Source organism: Somniosus microcephalus, unplaced genomic scaffold (genome assembly GCF_052327205.1).
Source record: "Somniosus microcephalus isolate GS21.2 unplaced genomic scaffold, FLI_Smic_1.0 unresolved_chr1, whole genome shotgun sequence".
Lineage (NCBI taxonomy): Eukaryota > Metazoa > Chordata > Chondrichthyes > Squaliformes > Somniosidae > Somniosus > Somniosus microcephalus.
This window is the reverse complement of record NW_028225179.1, coordinates 36,977,893-36,998,872: the sequence shown is the minus strand read 5'-3', so window position 1 is coordinate 36,998,872 and position 20,980 is coordinate 36,977,893. Positions and strand designations below refer to the sequence as shown.

General features: G+C 52.5%; 1 protein-coding gene across 3 annotated transcripts in view; it reads right to left on the bottom strand.

Annotated features, from left to right (window-relative positions):
* Window positions 1-18,198, bottom strand: part of LOC147094628 (serine/threonine-protein phosphatase 4 catalytic subunit) — a 71,899-nt gene extending 53,701 nt beyond the window's left edge. For all 3 annotated transcript variants that reach the window (XM_085974456.1, XM_085974459.1, XM_085974458.1), the window contains exons 1-3: window positions 18,044-18,198; window positions 16,701-16,813; window positions 13,137-13,188 (exon numbers count right to left, since the gene is read on the bottom strand). In XM_085974456.1, the coding sequence (XP_085830582.1) occupies window positions 13,137-13,188; window positions 16,701-16,813; window positions 18,044-18,193 (315 nt within the window). In that variant the 5' untranslated portion in view covers window positions 18,194-18,198. The remainder of the gene's footprint in view (window positions 1-13,136; window positions 13,189-16,700; window positions 16,814-18,043) is intronic.
* Between the last annotated feature and the right edge of the window lie 2,782 nt (window positions 18,199-20,980).

Below are 20,980 nucleotides of genomic sequence, written 5' to 3'. Positions count from 1 at the left end.
GATGGGTACAGGTCTGTCACTGTATAACACTGGGGTACAGTACTGGTGGGTACAGGTCTGTCGCTGTATAACACTGGGGTACAGTACTGGTGGGTTCAGGTCTGTCACTGTATAATACTGGGGTACAGTACTGGTGGGTACAGGCCTGTCACTGTATAACACTGGGGTACAGTACAGGTGGGTACAGGTCTGTCGCTGTATAACACTGGGGTACAGTACTGGTGGGTACAGGTCTGTCACTGTATAACACTGGGGTACAGTACTGGTGGGTACAGGTCTGTCACTGTATAACACTGGGGTACAGTACTGGTGGGTACAGGTCTGTCACTGTATAACACTGGGGTACAGTACTGGTGGGTACAGGTCTGTCACTGTATAACACTGGACTACAGTACTGGTGGGTACAGGTCTGTCACTGTATAACACTGGGGTACAGTACTGGTGGGTACAGGTCAGTCACTAACATTGGGGTACAGTACTGGTGGGTACAGGTCTTTCACTGTACAACACGGGTACAGTACTGTTGGGTACAGGTCTGTCACTGTATAACACTGGGGTACAGTAGTGTTCGATACAGGTCTGTCACTGTATAACACTGGGGTACAGTACTGGTGGGTGCAGGTCTGTCACTGTATAACACTGGGGTACAGTACTGGTGGGTACAAGTCTGTCACTAACACTGGGGTACAGTACTGGTGGGTACAGGTCTGTCACTGTATAACACGGGGGTACAGTACTGGTGGGTACAGGTCTGACTCTGTATAACACTGGGGTACAGTACTGGTGGGTACAAGTCTCTCACTGTATAACACTGGGGTACAGTGCTGGTGGGTACAGGTCTGTCACTGTATAACACTGGGGTACAGTGCTGGTGGGTACAGGTCTGTCACTGTATAACACTGGGGTACAGTACTGGTGGGTACAGGTCTGTCACTGTATAACACTGGGGTACAGTACTGGTGGGTACAGGTCTGTCACTGTATAACACTGGGGTACAGTACTGGTGGGTACAGGTCTGTCACTGTATAACACTGGGGTACAGTACTGGTGGGTACAGGTCTGTCACTGTGGAACATTGGGGTACAGTACTGGTGGGTACAGGTCTGTCGCTGTATAACACTGGGGTACAGTACTGGTGGGTACAGGTCTGTCACTGTATAACACTGGGGTACAGTACTGGTGGGTACAGGTCTGACACTGTATAACACTGGGGTACAGTACAGGTGGGTACAGGTCTGTCACTGTATAACTGGGGTACAGTACTGGTGGGTACAGGTCTGTCACTGTAAAGCACTGGGGTACAGTACTGGTGGGTACAGGTCTGTCGTTGTATAACACTGGGGTACAGTACTGGTGGGTACAGGTCTGTCACTGTATAACACTGGGGTACAGTACTGTTCGGTACAGGTCTGTCACTGTGCAACACTGGGGTACAGTACTGTTCGGTACAGGTCTGTCACTGTGGAACATTGGGGTACAGTACTGGTGGGTACAGGTCTGTCGCTGTATAACACTGGGGTACAGTACGGGTGGGTACAGGTCTGTCACTGTATAACACTGGGGTACTGTACTGGTGGGTACAGGTCTGTCATTGTATAACACTGGGGTACAGTACTGGTGGGTACAGGTCTGTCGCTGGATAACACTGGGGTACAGTACTGGTGGGTACAGGTCTGTCACTGTATAACACTGGGGTACAGTACTGGTGGGTACAGGTCTGTCGCTGTATAACACTGGGGTACAGTACTGGTGGGTACAAGTCTGTCACTGTATAACACTGGGGTACAGTACTGGTGGGTACAGGTCTGTCGCTGTATAACACTGGGGTACAGTGCTGGTGGGTACAAGTCTGTCACTGTATAACACTGGGGTACAGTACTGGTGGGTACAGGTATGTCACTGTATAACACTGGGGTACAGTACTGGTGGGTACAGGTCTGTCACTGTATAACACTGGGGTACAGTACTGGTGGGTACAGGTCTGTCACTGTATAACACTGGGGTACAGTACTGGTGGGTACAGGTCTGTCACTGTATAACACTGGGGTACAGTACAGGTGGGTACAGGTCTGTCACTGTATAACACTGGGGTACAGTACAGGTGGGTACAGGTCTGTCACTGTATAACACTGGGGTACAGTACTGGTGGGTACAGGTCTGTCACTGTATAACACTGGGGTACAGTACAGGTGGGTACAGGTCTCTCACTGTGTAACACTGGGGTACAGTACTGGTGGGTACAGGTCTGTCACTGTATAACACTGGGGTACAGTACTGGTGGGTACAAGTCTCTCACTGTATAACACTGGGGTACAGGTCTGTCATTGTATAACACTGGGGTACAGTACTGGTGGGTACAGGTCTGTCACTGTATTAGACTGGGGTACAGTACTGGGGGGTACAGGTCTGTCACTGTATAACACTGGGGTACAGTACTGGTGGGTACAGGTCTGTCACTATATAACACTGGGGTACAGTACTGGTGGGTACAGGTCTGTCACTGTATAACACTGGGGTACAGTACTGGTGGGTACAGGTCTGTCGCTGTATAACACTGGGGTACAGTACTGGCGGGTACAGGTCTGTCACTGTATAGCACTGGGGTACAGTACTGGTGGGTACAGGTCTGTCACTGTATAACACTGGATTACAGTACTGGTGGGTACAGGTCTGTCACTGTATAACACTGGATTACAGTACTGGTGGGTACAGGTCTGTCACTGTATAACACTGGGGTACAGTACTGGTGGCTACAGGTCTGTCACTGTATAACACTGGGGTACAGTACTGGTGGGTACAGGTCTGTCACTAACATTGGGGTACAGTACAGGTGGGTACAGGTCTGTCACTGTATTAACTGGGGTACAGTACTGGTGGGTACAGGTCTGTCACTAACATTGGGGTACAGTAGTGTTCGGTACAGGTCTGTCACTGTATAACACTGGGGTACAGTACTGGTGGGTACAGGTCTGTCACTGGAAAACACTGGGGTACAGTACAGGTGGGTACTGGTCTGTTACTGTATAACACTGGGGTACAGTACTGGTCGGGTAGAGGTCTGTCACTGTATAACACTGGGGTACAGTACTGGTGGGTACAGGTCTGTCACTGTATAACACTGGGGTACAGTACTGGTGGGTACAGGTCTGTCACTGTATAACACTGGGGTACAGTACTGGTGGGTACAGGTCTGTCGCTGTATAACACTGGGGTACAGTACTGGTGGGTACAAGTCTGTCACTGTATAACACTGGGGTACAGTACCGGTGGGTACAGGTCTGTCACTGTATAACACTGGGGTACAGTACTGGTGGGTACAAGTCTGTCACGCTATAACACGGGGGTACAGCACTGGTGGGTACAGGTCTGACACTGTATAACACTGGGGTACAGTACTGGTGGGTACAAGTCTCTCACTGTATAACACTGGGGTACAGTGCTGGTGGGTACAGGTCTGTCACTGTATAACACGGGTACAGTACAGGTGGGTACAGGTCTGTCACTGTATAACACTGGGGTACAGTACAGGTGGGTACAGGTCTGTCACTGTATAACACTGGGGTACAGTACTGGTGGGTACAGGTCTGTCACTGTATAACACTGGGGTACAGTGCTGGTGGGTACAGGTCTGTCATTGTATAACACTGGGGTACAGTACTGGTGGGTACAGGCCTCTCACTGTATAACACTGGGGTACAGTACTGGTGGGTACTGGTCTGTCACTGTATAACACTGGGGTACAGTACTGGTGGGCACAGTTCTGTCACTGTATAACACAGGTACAGTACTGGTGGGTACAGGTCTGTCTGTATAACACTGGGGTACAGTACTGGTGGGTACAGGTCTATCACTGTATAACACTGGGGTACAGTGCAGGTGGGTACAGGTCTGTCACTGTATAACACTGGGGTACAGTACTGGTGGGTACAGGTCTGTCACTGTATAACACTGGGGTACAGTACTGGTGGGTACAGGTCTGTCACTGTATAACACTGGGGTACAGTACTGGTGGGTACAGGTCTGTCACTGTATAACACTGGGGTACAGTACTGGTGGGTACAGGTCTGTCACTGTATAACACTGGGGTACAGTACTGGTGGGTACAGGTCTGTCACTGAATAACACTGGGGTACAGTACTGTTCGGTACAGGTCTGTCACTGTATAACACTGGGGTACAGTACAGGTGGGTACAGGTCTGTCACTGTATAACACTAGGGTACAGTACAGGTGGGTACAGGTCTGTCACTGTATAACACTGGGGTACAGCACTGGTGGGTACAGGTCTGTCACTGTATAACACTGGGGTACAGTACAGGTGGGTACAGGTCTGACACTGTATAACACGGGTACAGTACTGGTGGGTACAGGTCTGTCACTGTATAACACTGGGGTACAGTACTGGTGGGTACAGGTCTGTCACTGTATAACACTGGGGTACAGTACTGGTGGGTACAGGTCTGTCAGTGTATAACACTGGGGTACAGTACTGGTGGGTACAGGTCTGTCAGTGTATAACACTGCGGTACAGTACTGGTGGGTACAGGTCTGTCACTGTATAACACTGGGGTACAGTACTGGTGGGTACAGGTCTGTCACTGTATAACACTGGGGTACAGTACTGGTGGGTACAAGTCTGTCACTAACACTGGGGTACAGTACTGGTGGGTACAGGTCTGACACTCTATAACACTGGGGTACAGTACTGGTGGGTACAAGTCTGTCTGTATAACACTGGGGTACAGTACTGGTGGGTACAGGTCTATCACTGTATAACACTGGGGTACAGTACAGGTGGGTACAGGTCTGTCACTGTATAACACTGGGGTACAGTACTGGTGGGTACAGGTCTGTCACTGTATAACACTGGGGTACAGTACTGGTGGGTACAGGCCTGTCACTGTATAACACTGGGGTACAGTACTGGTGGGTACTGGTCTGTCACTGTATAACACTGCGGTACAGTACTGGTGGGGACAGGTCTGTCACTGTATAACACAGGTACAGTACTGGTGGGTACAGGTCTGTCACTGTATAACACTGGGGTACAGTACTGGTGGGTACAGGTCTATCACTGTACAAGACTGGGGTACAGTACTGGTGGGTAAAGGTCTGTCACTGTATAACACTGGGGTACAGTACTGGTGGGTACAGGTCTGTCACTGTATAACACTGGGGTACAGTACTGGTGGGTACAGGTCTGTCACTGTATAACACTGGGGTACAGTACTGGTGGGTACAGGTCTGTCACGGTATAACACTGGGGTACAGTACTGGTGGGTACAGGTCTGTCACTGTGTAACAATGGGGTACAGTACTGGTGGGTACAGGTCTGTCACTGTATAACACTGGAGTACAGTACTGGATGGTACAGGTCTGTCACTGTATAACACTGGAGTACAGTACTGGTGGGTACAGGTCTGTCACTGTATAACACTGGAGTACAGTACAGGTGGGTACAGGTCTGTCAAGTGTATAACACTGGGGTACAGCACTGGTGGGTACAGGTCTGTCACTGTATAACACGGGTACCTTACTGGTGGGTGCAGGTCTGTCACTGTATAACACTGGGGTACAGTACAGGTGGGTACAGGTCTGTCAGTGTATAACACTGGGGTACAGTACTGGTGGGTACAGGTCTGTCACTGTATAACACTGGGGTACAGCACATAAGAACATAAGAAATAGGAGCAGGAGTAGGCCAATCGGCCCCTCGAGCCTGCTCCGCCATTCAATAAGATCATGGCTGATCTGATCCTAACCGCCAATCTACTATCACAGAACCATCTCCTGAATCCAACAGAATTAGACACACGAAATAGGAGCAGGATCAGGCTACACGACCCCTGGGCCCGCTCCGCTACCCACAGGGCCATGTCCGATCCGAACCTAGACTCATGTCCAAATTCCTGCCCGCTCCCCGTAACCCTTAATTCCCTTTACTTCTAGGAAACTGTCTATTTCTGTTTTAAATTTATGTAATGATGTAGCTTCTACAGCTTTTTGGGGCAGCATATTCCACGGACCTACCACCCTCTGAGTGAAGTAGTTCCTCCTCATCTCAGTTTTGAAAGAGCAGCCCCTTATTCTAAGACTATGCCCCCTAGTTCTAGTTTCACCCATCATCGGGAACATCCTCCCCGCATCCACCCGATCCAACCCCTTCACAATCTTATATGTTTCAATAAGATCGCCTCTCATTCTTCTGAACTCCAATGAGTAGAGTCCCAATCTACTCAACCTCTCCTCATATGTCCATCCCCTCATCCCCGGGATTAACCGAGTGAACCTTCTTTGTACTGACTCGAGAGCAAGTATGTCCTTTCTTAAGTATGGACACCAAAACTGTACGCAGTATTCCAGGTGCGGTCTCGCCAATACCTTGTACAACTGAAGCAATACCTCCCTATTTTTATATTCTATCCCCCTAGCAATGAAAGCCAACATTCCATTGGCCTTCTTAATCACTTGCTGCACCTGCATACTAACCTTTTGAGTTTCGTGCACCAGGACCCCCAGATCCCTTTGTACTTCAGTACTTTCCAGTTTCTTGCCATTAAGATAATAACTTGCTCTACGATTTTTCCTGCCAAAGTGCATAACCTCACACTTTCCAGTATTGTATTCCATCTGCCAAATCTCTGCCCACTTACTTAGCCTGTCTATGTCCCCTTGCAGGTTTTTTATGTCCTCCTCACTCATTACTTTCTCTCCCATCTTAGTATCATCTGCAAACTTTGATATGTTACACTCGGTCCCCTCCTCCAAATCGTTAATATAGATTGTAAAGAGTTGGGGACCCAGCACTGACCCCTGTGGAACACCACTAGTTACTGATTGCCAGTCTGAGAATGAACCATTTATCCCAACTCTCTGCCTTCTGTTAGATAGCCAATCCTCTATCCATGCCAGAATATTACCCCCAATCCCGTGATTTTTTATCTTAAGCAATAATCTTTTGTGTGGCACCTTGTCAAATGCCTTTTGGAAATCTAAATACACTACGTCCACTGGTTCCCCTTTATCCACCCTATATGTTACTTCCTCAAAGAACTCCAGCAAATTTGTCAAACATGACTTCCCCTTCATAAAACCATGCTGACTTTGTCCTATTAAATTATGATTATCCAAATGTCCTGTTACTGTCTCCTTAATAATGGACTCCAAAATTTTACCTACCACAGATGTTAGGCTAACCGGTCTATAGTTTCCAGCCTTCTGTCTACTGCCCTTTTTAAATAAGGGTGTTACATTAGCAGTTTTCCAGTCTGCCGGGACCTTTGCTGAGTCCAGGGAGTTTTGGAAAATTATTACCAATGCATCCACAATCCCTACCGCCACTTCCCTCAAGACCCTAGGATGTAAGCCATCCGGTCCAGGTGAATTTTCCGCCTTGAGTCCCATTATTTTACCGAGTACCACTTCCTTAGTGATTTTGATCGTGTTTAGCTCCTCCCCCCCTATAGCCCCCTGTTTGTCCAGTGTTGGGATATTCTTAGTGTCCTCTACTGTAAAGACTGATATAAAATATTCATTCAGTTTTTTTGCCATCTCCATATTTCCCACCATTAATTTCCCGGTCTCATCCTCTAAGGGACCAACATTTACTTTAGCCACCCTTTTTCTTTATATATAACTATAAAAACTCTTACTATCTGTTTTTATATTTTTTGCTAATTTACTTTCATAATCTATCTTCCCTTTCTTAATCAATCTTTTTGTTATTTTTTGCTGTCTTTTAAAGTTTTCCCAATCCTCTGTCCTCCCACTAGATTTGGCTACCTTATATGCCCTTGTTTTTAGTCGAATACTATCCTTAATTTCTTTACTTAGCCACGGATGGCTGTCTTTTCTTTTGTACCCTTTTCTTCTCAGTGGAATATATATTTTTTGGAAGTTGTAAAATAACTCCTTAAATGTACACCACTGATCATGTATCGTCTTACCCTTTAATCTATTTTCCCAATCCACTCTACTCAATTCTGCTCTCATACCTTCACAGTCTCCTTTATTCAAGCTTAGCACACTTGTTTGAGATCCAACCTTCTCACTGGGGTACAGTACTGGTGGGTACAGGTCTGTCACTGTATAACACTGGGGTACAGTACTGGTGGGTACAGGTCTGTCACTATAACGCTGGGGTACAGTACTGGCGGGTACAGGTCTGTCTCTGTATAACACTGGGGTACAGTACTGGTGGGTACAGGTCTGTCACTGTACAACACTGGGGTACAGTACTGGTGGGTACAGGTCTGTCACTATAACACACGGGTACAGTAATGGTGGGTACAGGTCTGTCACTGTATAACACTGAGGTACAGTACTGGTGGGTGCAGGTCTGTCACTGTATAACACTGGGGTACAGTACTGGTGGGTACAGGTCTGTCACTGTATAACACTGGGGTACAGTACTGGTGGGTACAGGTCTGTCACTGTATAACACTGGGGTACAGTACTGGTGGGTACAGGTCTGTCACTAACACTGGGGTACAGTACTGGTGGGTACAGGTCTGTCACTATAACACTGGGGTACAGTACTGGTGGGTACAGGTCTGTCACTGTATAAAACTGGGGTACAGTAATGGTGGGTACAGGTCTGTCACTGTATAACACTGGGGTACAGTACAGGTGGGTACAGGTCTGTCACTGTATAACACTGGGGTACAGTACTGGTGGGTACAGGTCTGTCAGTGTATAACACTGGGGTACAGTACTGGTGGGTACAGGTCTGTCAGTGTATAACACTGGGGTACAGTACTGGTGGGTACAGGTCTGTCAGTGTATAACACTGGGGTACAGTACTGGTGGGTACAGGTCTGTCACTGTATAACACTGGGGTACTGTATCGTCAGCCCATTTGTACACAGCATGATCCCACAAACAGCCATGAGGTGCATAACCAATTATTCGGTTTTACTGATGTTGATTGAGATATAAATATTGACCCCAGGATACCGGGGAGAACTCCACTGCTCTTCTTCCAAGAGTGGCTGGGGGAACTTTAACACCCAACTGAGAGAGCGGACGGGGTGCCTTGGTTTAACGTCTCATCCGAAAAACGGCACTCCGACAGTGCGGCGCTCCCTCAGTACTGCCCCTCCGACAGTACGGCGCTCCCTCAGTACTGCCCCTCCGACAGTGCGGCGCTCCCTCAGTACTGCCCCTCCGACAGTACGGCGCTCCCTCAGTACTGCCCCTCCGACAGTGCGGCGCTCCCTCAGTACTGCCCCTCCAACAGTGCGGCGCTCCCTCAGTACTGCCCCTCCGACAGTGCGGCGCTCCCTCAGTACTGCCCCTCCGACAGTGCGGCGCTCCCTCAGTACTGCCCCTCCCGACAGTGCGGCGCTCCCTCAGTACTGCCCCTCCGACAGTGCGGCGCTCTCTCAGTACTGCTCCTCCGACAGTGCGGCGCTCCCTCAGTACTGCCCCTCCGACAGTGCGGCGCTCCCTCAGTACTGCCCCTCCGACAGGGTTCGCGCTCCCTCAGTACTGCCCCTCCGACAGTGCGGCGCTCCCTCAGTACTGCCCCTCCGACAGGGTTCGCGCTCCCTCAGTACTGCACCTCCGACACTGCGGCGCTCCCTCACTACTGCCACTCCGACAGTGCGGCGCTCACTCAGTACTGCCCCTCCGACAGGGTTCACGTTCCCTCAGTACTGATACTCCGACAGTGCGGCGCTCCCAGGCGCTCCCTCAGCACTGCCCCTCCGACAGTGCGGCGCTTCCTCAGTACTGCCCCTCCGACAGTGCATCGCTCCCTCAGTACTGCCCCTCCGACAGTGCAGCGCTTCCTCAGTACCGCGCCCTCCGACAGTGCATCGCTCCCTCAGTACTGCCCCTCCGACACTGCGGCGCTCCCTCAGTACTGCCCCTCCGACAGTGCGGCGCTCCCTCGGTACTGCCCCTCCCGACGGTGCTGCGCTCCCTCAGTTCTGCCCCTCCGACAGTACGGCGCTCCCTCAGTATTGCCCCTCCGACAGTGCGGCGCTCCCTCAGTACTGCGCTGCCTCAGTACTGCCCCTCCAACAATGCGGAGCTCCCTCAGTACTGCCCCTCCGACAGTGCGGCGCTCCCTGAGTACTGCTCCTCCGACTGTGCGGCGTTCCCTCAGTACTGCTCCTCCAACTGTGCGGCGTTCCCTCAGTACTGATACCCTCCGACAGTACAGCGCTCCCTCAGTACTGCCCCTCCAACAGTGCGGAGCTCCCTCAGTACTGCCCCTCCGATAGGGTTCGCGCTCCCTCAGTTGTGACCCTCCGACAGTGCAGCACTCCCTCAGTACTGCCCTGCGACAGGGTTCGCGCTCCCTCAGTACTGACCCTCCGACATTGCATAGAAACATAGAAGATAGGAGCAGGAGTAGGCCATTCAGCCCCTCGAGCCTGCTCCGCCATTCAATGCGATCATGGCTGATCATCCAAATTCAGTACCCTGCCTCTGCCTTCTCCCCATATCCCTTGATCCCTTTAGCCTTAAGAAATATATCCAACTCCTTCTTGAATATAATTAATGAATTGGCCTCAGTACTGCCCCTCCGACAGGGTTCGCGCTCCCTCAGTACTGATACTCCGACAGTGCGGTGCTCCCTCAGTACTGCCCCTCCGACAGTGCGGCGCTCCCTCAGTACTGCCCCTCCGACAGTGCGGCGCTCCCTCAGTACTGCCCCTCCGACAGTGCGGCGCTCCCTCAGTACTGGCACCGGGGAGTGTCGGCCTTGAATTTGATGCTCGACTCTCTGGGAGTGTGGGGCTCGGAGCCGTGAACTTCTGAGAGAAGTGAGAGAGACGGAGCCTGCTAAGCTAAACACATATATCTATCTATATATATATATAAAGTGGCTCTTCTGTCTGTCCCGATGTCTGTCTGTCTGTCCGTCCGTTCTCTATACGTTTGAAAGTTACAGAGCGTACCGACGCGCGCGTCGCCTCAAAAGAAAGCTTGCAATTCCGGACCGGTCATAGGCGTATTTACGTTTCGGCCGCACAAAAATCCCGCCCGCGGTATCCGAAAAACTTTCAGCCTTCCGCTCATTAGCATCTCATTAGCGACCGTGTGACATCGAGCTCGACCAGTCGGACGGCGGGTTCCTTCCTACAGTTGAGTGTCGAGTGACTCGACGATTGACCAATCCTACGCTTCGGTGGCCTGACCGGTCGACCAATCGGTGCGTGTGTGGGCGGGCCTTATCCTGCTGAACCGAGGTGAGTGGCCGCCATCTTGATTTTTCACGATTTTTTCCCCACACTTTCAGTATGTTAGGGAAGTAAGGTAAATATTTGAATTATGTGTTAGGGAATTAATTAACAATTTATTTGAGTTTTATATTGTGTTTAGCAACCCCCACCCTCCTCCTCACCCTCGCGCAGGGGGGACTCGGGGCCTGAAGCTCAAAAAATTTCTCTCTCTCTCTCTCTTTCTTCCCTCTCTCTCTCTCCTTCTCCTCTTCCCTCTCTCTCCTTCTCCTCTTCCCTCTCTCCTCTTCCCTCTCTCTCCTTCTCCTCTTCCCTCTCTGTCTCTCTCTACTTCCCCCTCTCAGGTTTCACGGTGTCGCGGACAGAGCGCGGGCGGGCCGCCCGAAGTTTCCTGCTCGCTAACGGCCGCCAAGCCGCCCTTGCCTGCTCCCCGCGGGCCGCCTTGCGCCGCCCGACCGCAGCGGCCGTCCATCAGCCGCGCGATACGCGGGGGACCTCAGCTCCGGTCCGTCCCGGCCTCAGAACCCGACCGCGCCTTAAGCGCTAGGCCCCGCACGGCCGCTATCGCAACGGCACCGGACCTCAGGCGCTAGGCAGGGGGAGGGGCCGGAGAGAGGGACAGAGGGGAGGGGAGGGGTGGGGGTGGGCGAGGGGAGGGGAGGGGGTGAGGGGAGGGGGGGAGGGGGTGGGGGGAGGGACGGAGGGAGACAGGGGAGGGGAGGGAGGGAGAGGAGGGAGGGAGAGGAGGGGAGGGGAGGGAGAGGAGGGGAGGGAGAGAGGGGAGGGGAGGGGAGGGAGGGATAGGACAGGGAGAGGACATGACAGGCTCTATACGTTCGAAAGTTATAGAGCGTACCTACACGCGCGTCACGTCAAAAGAAAGCTTACGATTACGGACCGGTCATAGGCGTATTTACGTTTCGGCCGGACAAAAATTGCGCCCGCGGTATCCAAAAAACGTTCAACATTCCGCTCATTAGCATCTCATTAGCGATAGAGTGACATCGGGGTCATAGGCGTATTTACGTTTCGGCCGGACAGAAATTGCACCCGCGGTATCCAAAAAACGTTCAACATTCCGCTCATTAGCATCTCATTAGCGATAGAGTGACATCGAGGTCGACCAATCGTACGGCGGGTTCCTGGCGCGTGCGGCCGTGCCCTCCTACGTTCGAGTGACGGGACGATTGACCAATCCTACGCTTCGGTGACCTGACGGTCGACCAATCGGTGCGTGTGTGGGCGGGCCTTATCGTTCTGAACCGAGGTGAGTGTCAGCCATCTTGATTCCATTCTTTTTCCCGCTTTCTGCGTTCTCTCTTCCCCCACCAGTCGCGCTCTCTCTTCCCCCACCAGTCGCTCTCTCTCTTCCCCCCCCCAGTCGCTCTCTCTCTTCCCCCCCCAGTCGCTCTCTCTCTTCCCCCCGTCGCTCTCTCTCTTCCCCCCCAGTCGCTCTCTCTCTTCCCCCCCCGTCGCTCTCTCTCTTCCCCCCGTCGCTCTCTCTCTTCCCCCACCAGTCGCTCTCTCTCTTCCCCCCCAGTCGCTCTCTCTCTTCCCCCCCCCAGTCGCTCTCTCTCTTCCCCCCCCAGTCGCTCTCTCTCTTCCCCCACCAGTCGCTCTCTCTCTTCCCCCACCAGTCGCGCTCTCTCTTCCCCCCCCCAGTCGCCCTCTCTCTTTCCCCCGCCCACCCCCCCAGTCGCGCTCTCTCTCTCTTCCAACAACAACATGCCCTCGAAAAAGCCTCGGCACCGCCGGGCACGCCAGCTAGTATATATATACAACACAGGGATGCAATGAACGGATGGGGTCGTTTTGGGATTGACACCTAGGCAGGATTATTCTGTAGTTAACAGGTACAGCACGGCTGAGCCAGTGGTGTAAGGTGTGGGGTAGTTTGAAAGCAGGCAGCAGTGGGGTTCGGAGAACACGAAAGGGTGAATACTCACGGTTACGGGAGAATCTACTTGTTGGACATTGCTCTCCTCCACCAGAATTTCCCTGAAACCACAACAACAAGCTTTAGAACAAGCTCCCACCTCACCATCTTTTTCTTTTAGTCGCTTATCAAATCAAATCAACTTTTATTGTCATTGTTAGTGCACAAGTGCAGTACAACGAAATGTAGGCTTGCGGCTCCCGAGAGTGTACATTTAGATTAAGACATTTAAACATTCAACATACATTTGGCTTGTAATACATTAACATAAACATAACCATAATAAAGTGCATTGGCAGATGTGCAGGCTTTAGAGTTTATTTGTGGAGTTCAGTAGGATGACAGCCCTGGGAAAGAAGCTGTTCCTAAATCTGGTCGTACGGGTGCGAATGCATCTGTAGCGTCTCCCAGATGGCAGGAGGGCGAACAGACTGTGGCTGGGGTGGGTAGGGTCTTTGATGATGGACCATGACCTCCGTAAACAGCGTTTCTGGTATATGTGCTCTATGGTCGGTAGCCGGGTGCCGGTAATGCGTTGGGCAGTTTTGACTACCCGCTGCAGGGCTTTCCGGTCATAGTAGCTACAGCTGCCATACCATACTGTGATACAGTTCGTCAGGATGCTCTCTATTGTGCAGCGGTAAAAGTTAGAGAGGATCAGGAGTGACAGGTTACATCCCTTCAGCCTCCTTAGGAAATATAGGCGCTGCTGGGCCTTCTTCACCAGAGAGGAGGTGTTGAGGGACCAGGAGAGGTCTTCCATAATGTGGACTCCGAGGAACTTAAAGCTGCCCACCCTTTCCACCATTATGGGATGTGGGCGTCGCTGGCAATGCCGGCATTTATGGCCCATCCCTAATTGCCCCTTGAGAAGGTGGTGGGGAGCCGCCTTCTTGAACCGCTGCAGTCCGTGTGGTGAAGGTGCTCCCACAGTGCTGTTAGGGAGGGAGTTCCAGGATTTTGACCCAGCGACGATGAAGGAACGGCCGACATAGAAACATAAAAGATAGGTGCAGGTGTAGGCCATTCGGCCCCTCGAGCCTGCTCCGCCATTCAATGAGATCATGGCTGATCATCCAAATTCAGTACCCTGTCCCTGCTTTCTCCCCATATCCCTTGATCCCTTTAGCCTTAAGAAATATATCTAACTCGTTCTTGAATATAATTAATGAATTGGCTTCTACTGCCTTCTGTGGTAGAGAATTCCACAGGTTCACCACTCTCTGGGTGAAGAAATTCCTCCTCATTTCTGTCCTAAATGGCCTACCCCTTATCTTTAGACTGTGACCCCTGGTTCTGGACTCCCCCGCCATCGGGAACATCCTTCCTGCATCTAGTCGGTCTAGTCCTGTTAGAATTTTATAAGTTTCAATGAGATCCCCTCTCATTCTTCTAAACTCCAGCGAGTATAAGCCCAATCGACCCAATCTCTCCTCATACGTCATTCCTGCCATCCCAGGTATCAGTCTGGTGAATCTTCGCTGAACTCCTTCCATGGCAAGAACATCCTTCCTCAGCTAAGGCGACCAAAACTGCACACAATACTCAAGATGTGGTCTCTTAACTTTACACGTTAATGTCTTATCGAAAGCCTTCTGAAAGTCCAAATACACCACATCCACTGGTTCTCCCTTATCTATTTTACCAGTTACATCCTCAAAAAATTCTAGAATTTCCAAGTCAGGATGGTGTGTGGCTTGGAGGGGAACTTGTAGGTGGTGATGTTCCCATGCGTCTGCTGCCCTTGTCCTTCTAAGTGGTAGAGGTCGCGGGTTTGGGAGGTGCTGCCGAAGAAGCCTTGGCGAGTTGCTGCAGTGCATCTTGTAGATGGTACACACTGCAGCCACGGTGCGCCGGTGGTGGAGGGAGTGAATGTTTAAGGTGGTGGATGGGGTGCCCATCAAGCGGGCTGCTTTGTCCTGGATGGTGTCGAGCTTCTTGAGTGTTGTTGGAGCTGCTCTCACCCAGGCAAGTGGAGAGTATTCCATCACACTCCTGACTTGTGCCTTGTAGATGGTGGAAAGGCTTTGGGGAGTCAGGAGGTGAGACACTCGCCGCAGAGTACCCAGCCTCTGACCTGCTCTTGTTGCCACAGTATTTATGTGGCTGGTCCAGTTAAGTTTCTGGTCAATGGTGACCCCCAGGATGTTAATAGTGGGGGATTCGGCGATGGTAATGCCGTTGAATGTCATGGGGAAGTGGTTAGACTCTGGCTTGTTGGAGATAGTCATTGCCTGGCACTTGTGTGGCGCGAATGTTACCTGCCACTTATCAGCCCAAGACTGAACGTCATCCAGGCCTTGTTGCATGTGGGCATGGACTGCTTCATTGTCTGAGAAGTTGTGAATGGCGCTGAACACTGTGCAGTCATCAGCGAACATCCCCATTTCTGACCTTATGTTGGAGGGAAGGTCATTGATGAAGCAGCTGAAGATGGTTGGGCTGAGGACACTGCCAGGGACAGCAGGGGTTAGATACAGAGTAAAGCTCCCTCTACATTGTCCCGTCAAACACTCCCAGGGCAGGTACAGCACGGGTTAGATATAGAGTAAAGTTCCCTCTACACTGTCCCGTCAAACACTCCCAGGGCAGGTACAGCACAGGGTTAGATACAGAGTTAAGCTCCCTCTACACTGTCCCATCAAACACTCCCAGGGCAGGTACAGCACGGGTTAGATACAGAGTAAAGCTCACTTTACACTGTCCCATCAAACACTCCCAGGGCAGGTACAGAACGGGTTAGATACAGAGTAAAGCTCCCTCTACACTGTCCCATCAAACACTCCCAGGGCAGGTACAGCACGGGTTAGATACAGAGTAAAGCTCCCTCTACACTGTCCCATCAAACACTCCCAGGGCAGGTACAACACGGGTTAGATACAGAGTAAAGCTCCCTCTACACTGTCCCATCAAACACTCCCAGGGCAGGTATAGCACGGGTTAGATACAGAGTAAAGCTCCCTCTACACTGTCCCATCAAACACTCCCAGGGCAGGTACAGCACGGGTTAGATACAGAGTAAAGCTCCCTCTACACTGTCCCATCACACACTCCCAGGGTAGGTACAGCACGGGTTAGATACAGAGTAAAACTCCCTCTACACTGTCCCATCAAACACTCCCAGGGCAGGTACAGCACGGGTTAGATACAGAGTAAAGCTCCCTCTACACTGTCCCATCAAACACTCCCAGGGCAGGTACAGCACGGGTTAGATACAGAGTAAAGCTCCCTCTACACTGTCCCATCAAACACTCCCAGGGCAGGTACAACACGGGTTAGATACAGAGTAAAGCTCCCTCTACACTGTCCCATCAAACACTCCCAGGGTAGGTACAGCACGGGTTAGATACAGAGTAAAGCTCCCTCTACACTGTCCCATCAAACACTCCCAGGGTAGGTACAGCACGGGTTAGATACAGAGTAAAACTCCCTCTACACTGTCCCATCAAACACTACCAGGGCAGGTACAACACGGGTTAGATACAGGGTACAGAGGAGGAGCAGACGGAAGAGGAAGAGGTGGATGGAGAGAGCCAGCCGGCCCCTCCCTGACCCACAGTAATGCTGCACTGACCTGGCTTTGGCACACAAGGCTTTTACTTCGTTCTCTTTGATGAGCTCACAGCGCCGAAGCTGCTCTATCTGTCGGTCGAGGTCGCTGATTTCTGTCATGGTGCTGAGAATGACCTGAGGGGAGGGGAGGGGAAGGGAAACAGAGTGAAACCCAAGTCAACAACCGAGAGAGAGAGACCTGAGCAACAAAGTCACCATTACTCCCCGGCCCATCTACATCACCTCCAGCACCCCCATCGGACGCCGACTTCCCCCAGGGTACGGGTCCCCGCGGGCACCGACTCTCCCCGGGCCATGGGCCGCCGCGGACACCGACTCTCCCTGGGGTACGGGCCCCCGCGGACACCGACTCTCCCCGGGGTACGGGTCCCCGCGGACACCGACTCTCCCCGGGCTATGGGTCCCCGCGGGCACCGACTCTCCCCGGGCCATGGGCCGCCGCGGACACCGACTCTCCCCGGGCCATGGGCCGCCGCGGACACCGACTCTCCCCGGGCCATGGGTCCCCGCGGGCACCGACTCTCCCCGGGCCATGGGCCGCCGCGGACACCGACTCTCCCTGGGGTACGGGTCCCCACCATGTCACAGGCCCCTCCCCCAGAGACACAGGCCCCGACCCCCGGTGGCACAGGCTCCTCCCCCCAGTGGCACAGGCCCCTCCCCCCGTGTCACATGCCCCCCCCCCGTGTCACAGGCCCCTCCCCCCCCAGTGACACATGCCCCCACCCCAGTGGCACAGACCCCTCCCCAAGTGTCACGGCCCCTCCCCCCCAGTGGCACCAGTCTCCTCCCCCCCCAGTGACACATGCGCCCCCCCCACCCATGTCACCAGGCCCCACCCATGTCACCAGGCCCCTCCCCCCAGTGTCACCAGGCCTCTCCCCCAGTGACACCAGGCCCCTCCCCCAGTGACACCAGGCCTCTCCCCCAGCGGCACAGGCCCCTCCCCCAGTGACACCAGGCCTCTCCCCCAGCGGCACAGGCCCCTCCCCCAGTGACACCAGGCCTCTCCCCCAGTGACACCAGGCCTCTCCCCCAGTGACACCAGGCCCCTCCCCCAGTGGCACAGGCCCCTCCCCCAGTGACACCAGGCCTCTCCCCCAGCGGCACAGGCCCCTCCCCCAGTGGCACAGGCCCCTCCCCCCAGCGGCAGCCCAGTTTTCCTCTCTGCGCATGTGAGGGCGGCAGGCGCCGCGCTTGCGCAGTGCGGGTTTCCGGAGATTGCCGAGCGATCCCGAGCGGCTCCGCCAGCGCTGGGTGCCGAGCCGAGCCCGAGCAGCGGCCGCAGCACTCCGGCTCCCCCTCTCCCCGCCGACTCGCCCGCCGCCCCGGGTTTGGTGTTACCTTCTCTGCCCCACACTGGCTCTCCCTTCCTCCGGCGCCGGCTCCCGCGTCCAGCGAACAAGCTGGCGGCGCGCCACTGTCCCGGCGGACGCTCTCCCCGCCGAAACAAGATGGCGGGGGAGGGAAAGGAGAGAGGGGTCCAGGCCGCATGCGCAGTCCGGCCAGGCACGCATGCGCAGTCCGCCGCGACTGGCCGGGACACGCGGCGCATGCGCGGGCCGTATTTCCATGTGACCTGCGGATCACGTGATGACAACGGAACGGTGATGGGCGCCATCTTGGTGAGGGGCAGGAAGCTGGGCGCCATCTTGTTGAGGGGCTGGGAGCTGGGCACCATCTTGGTGAGGGGCAGGAAGCTGGGCGCCATCTTGGTGAGTGGCAGGAAGCTGGGCGCCATCTTGGTGAGGGGCAGGAAGATGGAGCCATTGGTCAACCCCCAGAAAGAGAGAGAGAATCACCCCCAGAGAGAGAAACATAGAAGATAGGAGTAGGCCATTCGGCCCCTCGAGCCTGCTCCGCCATTCAATGAGATCATGGCTGATCATCCAAATTCAGTACCCTGTCCCTGCCTTCTCCCCATATCCCTTGATCCCTTTAGCCTTAAGAAATATATCCAACTCCTTCTTGAATCACGGGTCCCCCACGGGCACCAACTCACCCCGGGGTACGGGCCCGACGGGCACCAGCCACCTTCCCATACCTCGGGCTCGTAACCCCGTTCTTCACCCACGGCCCAGTAGTTGTACGCGTATCACGCAAAGATGCCAGGGCAATGGGAGTAGCCTCATACTGGTCCGATGCCCGGATAACCAACCTTCGAAGTAGGTCATAGAGTCATAACGGCACAGAAGGAGGCCATTCAGCCCATCGAGTCCATGCCGGCTCTCTGTAGTGCAATCCAGTCAGTCCCATTCCCCCCGCTCTATCCCCGTAGCCCTGCAAGTTTATTTCCCTCAAGTGCCTATCCAGTCTCCCCTTGAAAACATTGAGTGTCTCCGCTTCCACCACTTCCCTCGGCAGCGAGTTCCAGGTCCTCACCACTCGCTGCGTAAAAAAGTTTTTCCTCACATCCCCCCCCCGTATCTCGTTCCCAAAAACCTTAAATCTGTGTCCCCTAGTCCTTGTACCATCAACCAGTGGGAACAGCCTTTCCCCGTCTAGCCTATCCAAACCCGTCATAATCTTGTACACCTCTATCAAATCACCCCTCAACCTCCTTTGCTCTAATGCAAACAAATCCAGCTTCTCCAACCTGTCCTTGTAGCTAAGATCCCCCCCATCCCCGGAACCATTCTGGTAAATCTCCTCTGCACCCTCTCAAGGGCCTTCACATCCTTCCTAAAGCGTGGTGACCAGAACTGGACGTAATACCTAACCAGCGCTTTACAAAGGTTCAGCATAACGTCTCTACTTTTGTACTCAATACCTCTATTTATGAAGCCCAAGATTCCATATGCTTTGCTAACCAGTCTCTCAATATGTCCTGCCACCTTCAGGGACCTATGCACATTAACTCCCAGGTCCCTCTGTCCCTGCACACTCTTTAAAACTGTGCCATTAAGTGTATATTGCCTCTCCCTGTTCCTTCTGCCAAAATGCATCACCTCACACTTCTCTGTATTAAATTCCATCTGCCACTTGCCTGCCCATTCTGCTAGCCTTTCTATGTCCTGTTGCAGTCGATTGGTACCATCCTCACTGTTTGCCACACCCCCAAGTTTGGTGTCATCGGCAAATTTAGAAATGCTACTCTGTATTCCAATATCCAGGTCATTTATATATATCAAAAAAAGCAGTGGCCCCATCACTGGCCCTTGGGGAACACCACTGTCTACCATCCTCCAGTCTGAAAAACAGCCATTTACCACAACTCGCTGTTTTCTGTCCTTAAGCCAATTCCTTATCCAAGCTGCCACTGACCCACCTATTCCAGGAGCCTCAATTTTGCTAACCAGCCTTCTATGTGGTACTTTGTCAAACGCCTTCCTAAAATCCATGTAGACAACATCCATTGCATTCCCTTCATCGATCCTCCCTGTTACTTCATCAAAAAATTTAATTAGATTAGTCAAACACGATCTGTCTTTTACAAATCCGTGTTGGCTCTCCTTAATTAGCGTAAACCTCTCCAAGTGCCCGTTAATTTTTTCCTTGATTATTGTTTCTAAAACTTTACCCACCACTGATGTTAAACTGACCGGCCTGTAGTTACTAGGATTGTCCTTGCACCCTTTCTTGAACAATGGTGTCACATTTGCCACTTTCCAATCCTCAGGCAACTCCCCCGGAGTATTGTTGGCCCCTTAAAGACTGAAAGCGGTGATATTGTCAATGATAAGGAAGTGGCGGACATGTTGAATAATTACTTTGCGTCAGTATTTACAGTAGAGGACGAGAATAGCACGCCAGAAATCGCAAGGAAACTAAATCAGGGACGGGGACTCAATAAAATTAACGTAAGTAAAATAACAGCAATGAAGAAAATAATGGGACTAAAGAGTGACAAATCCCCAGGACCAGATGGTTTCCATCCCAGGGTTTTAAAGGAATTGGTGAGCACATTGCAGATGCCCTAACTATAATCTTCCAAAGTTCTCTCGATTCAGGAACCGTCCCTTTAGATTGGAAAATTGCGCACGTCACTCTGCTATTTAAGAATGGCGAGAGAGGGAAAACAGGGAATTATAGACCAGTTAGCCGAATGTCTGTTAACATAAGAACATAAGAAATAGGAGCAGGAGTAGGCCAATCGGCACCTCGAGCCTGCTCCGCCATTCAATAAGATCATGGCTGATCTGATCCTAACTTCAAATCTACTTCCACTCTCCATCCCACCCAAACCCATGTGATCTCCCGGGAGAGGCGAAAAACCAGATAAAAAACCCAATGGCCAATTTGGGAGAAAAAATCTGGGAAATTCCTCTCCGACCCATCTAG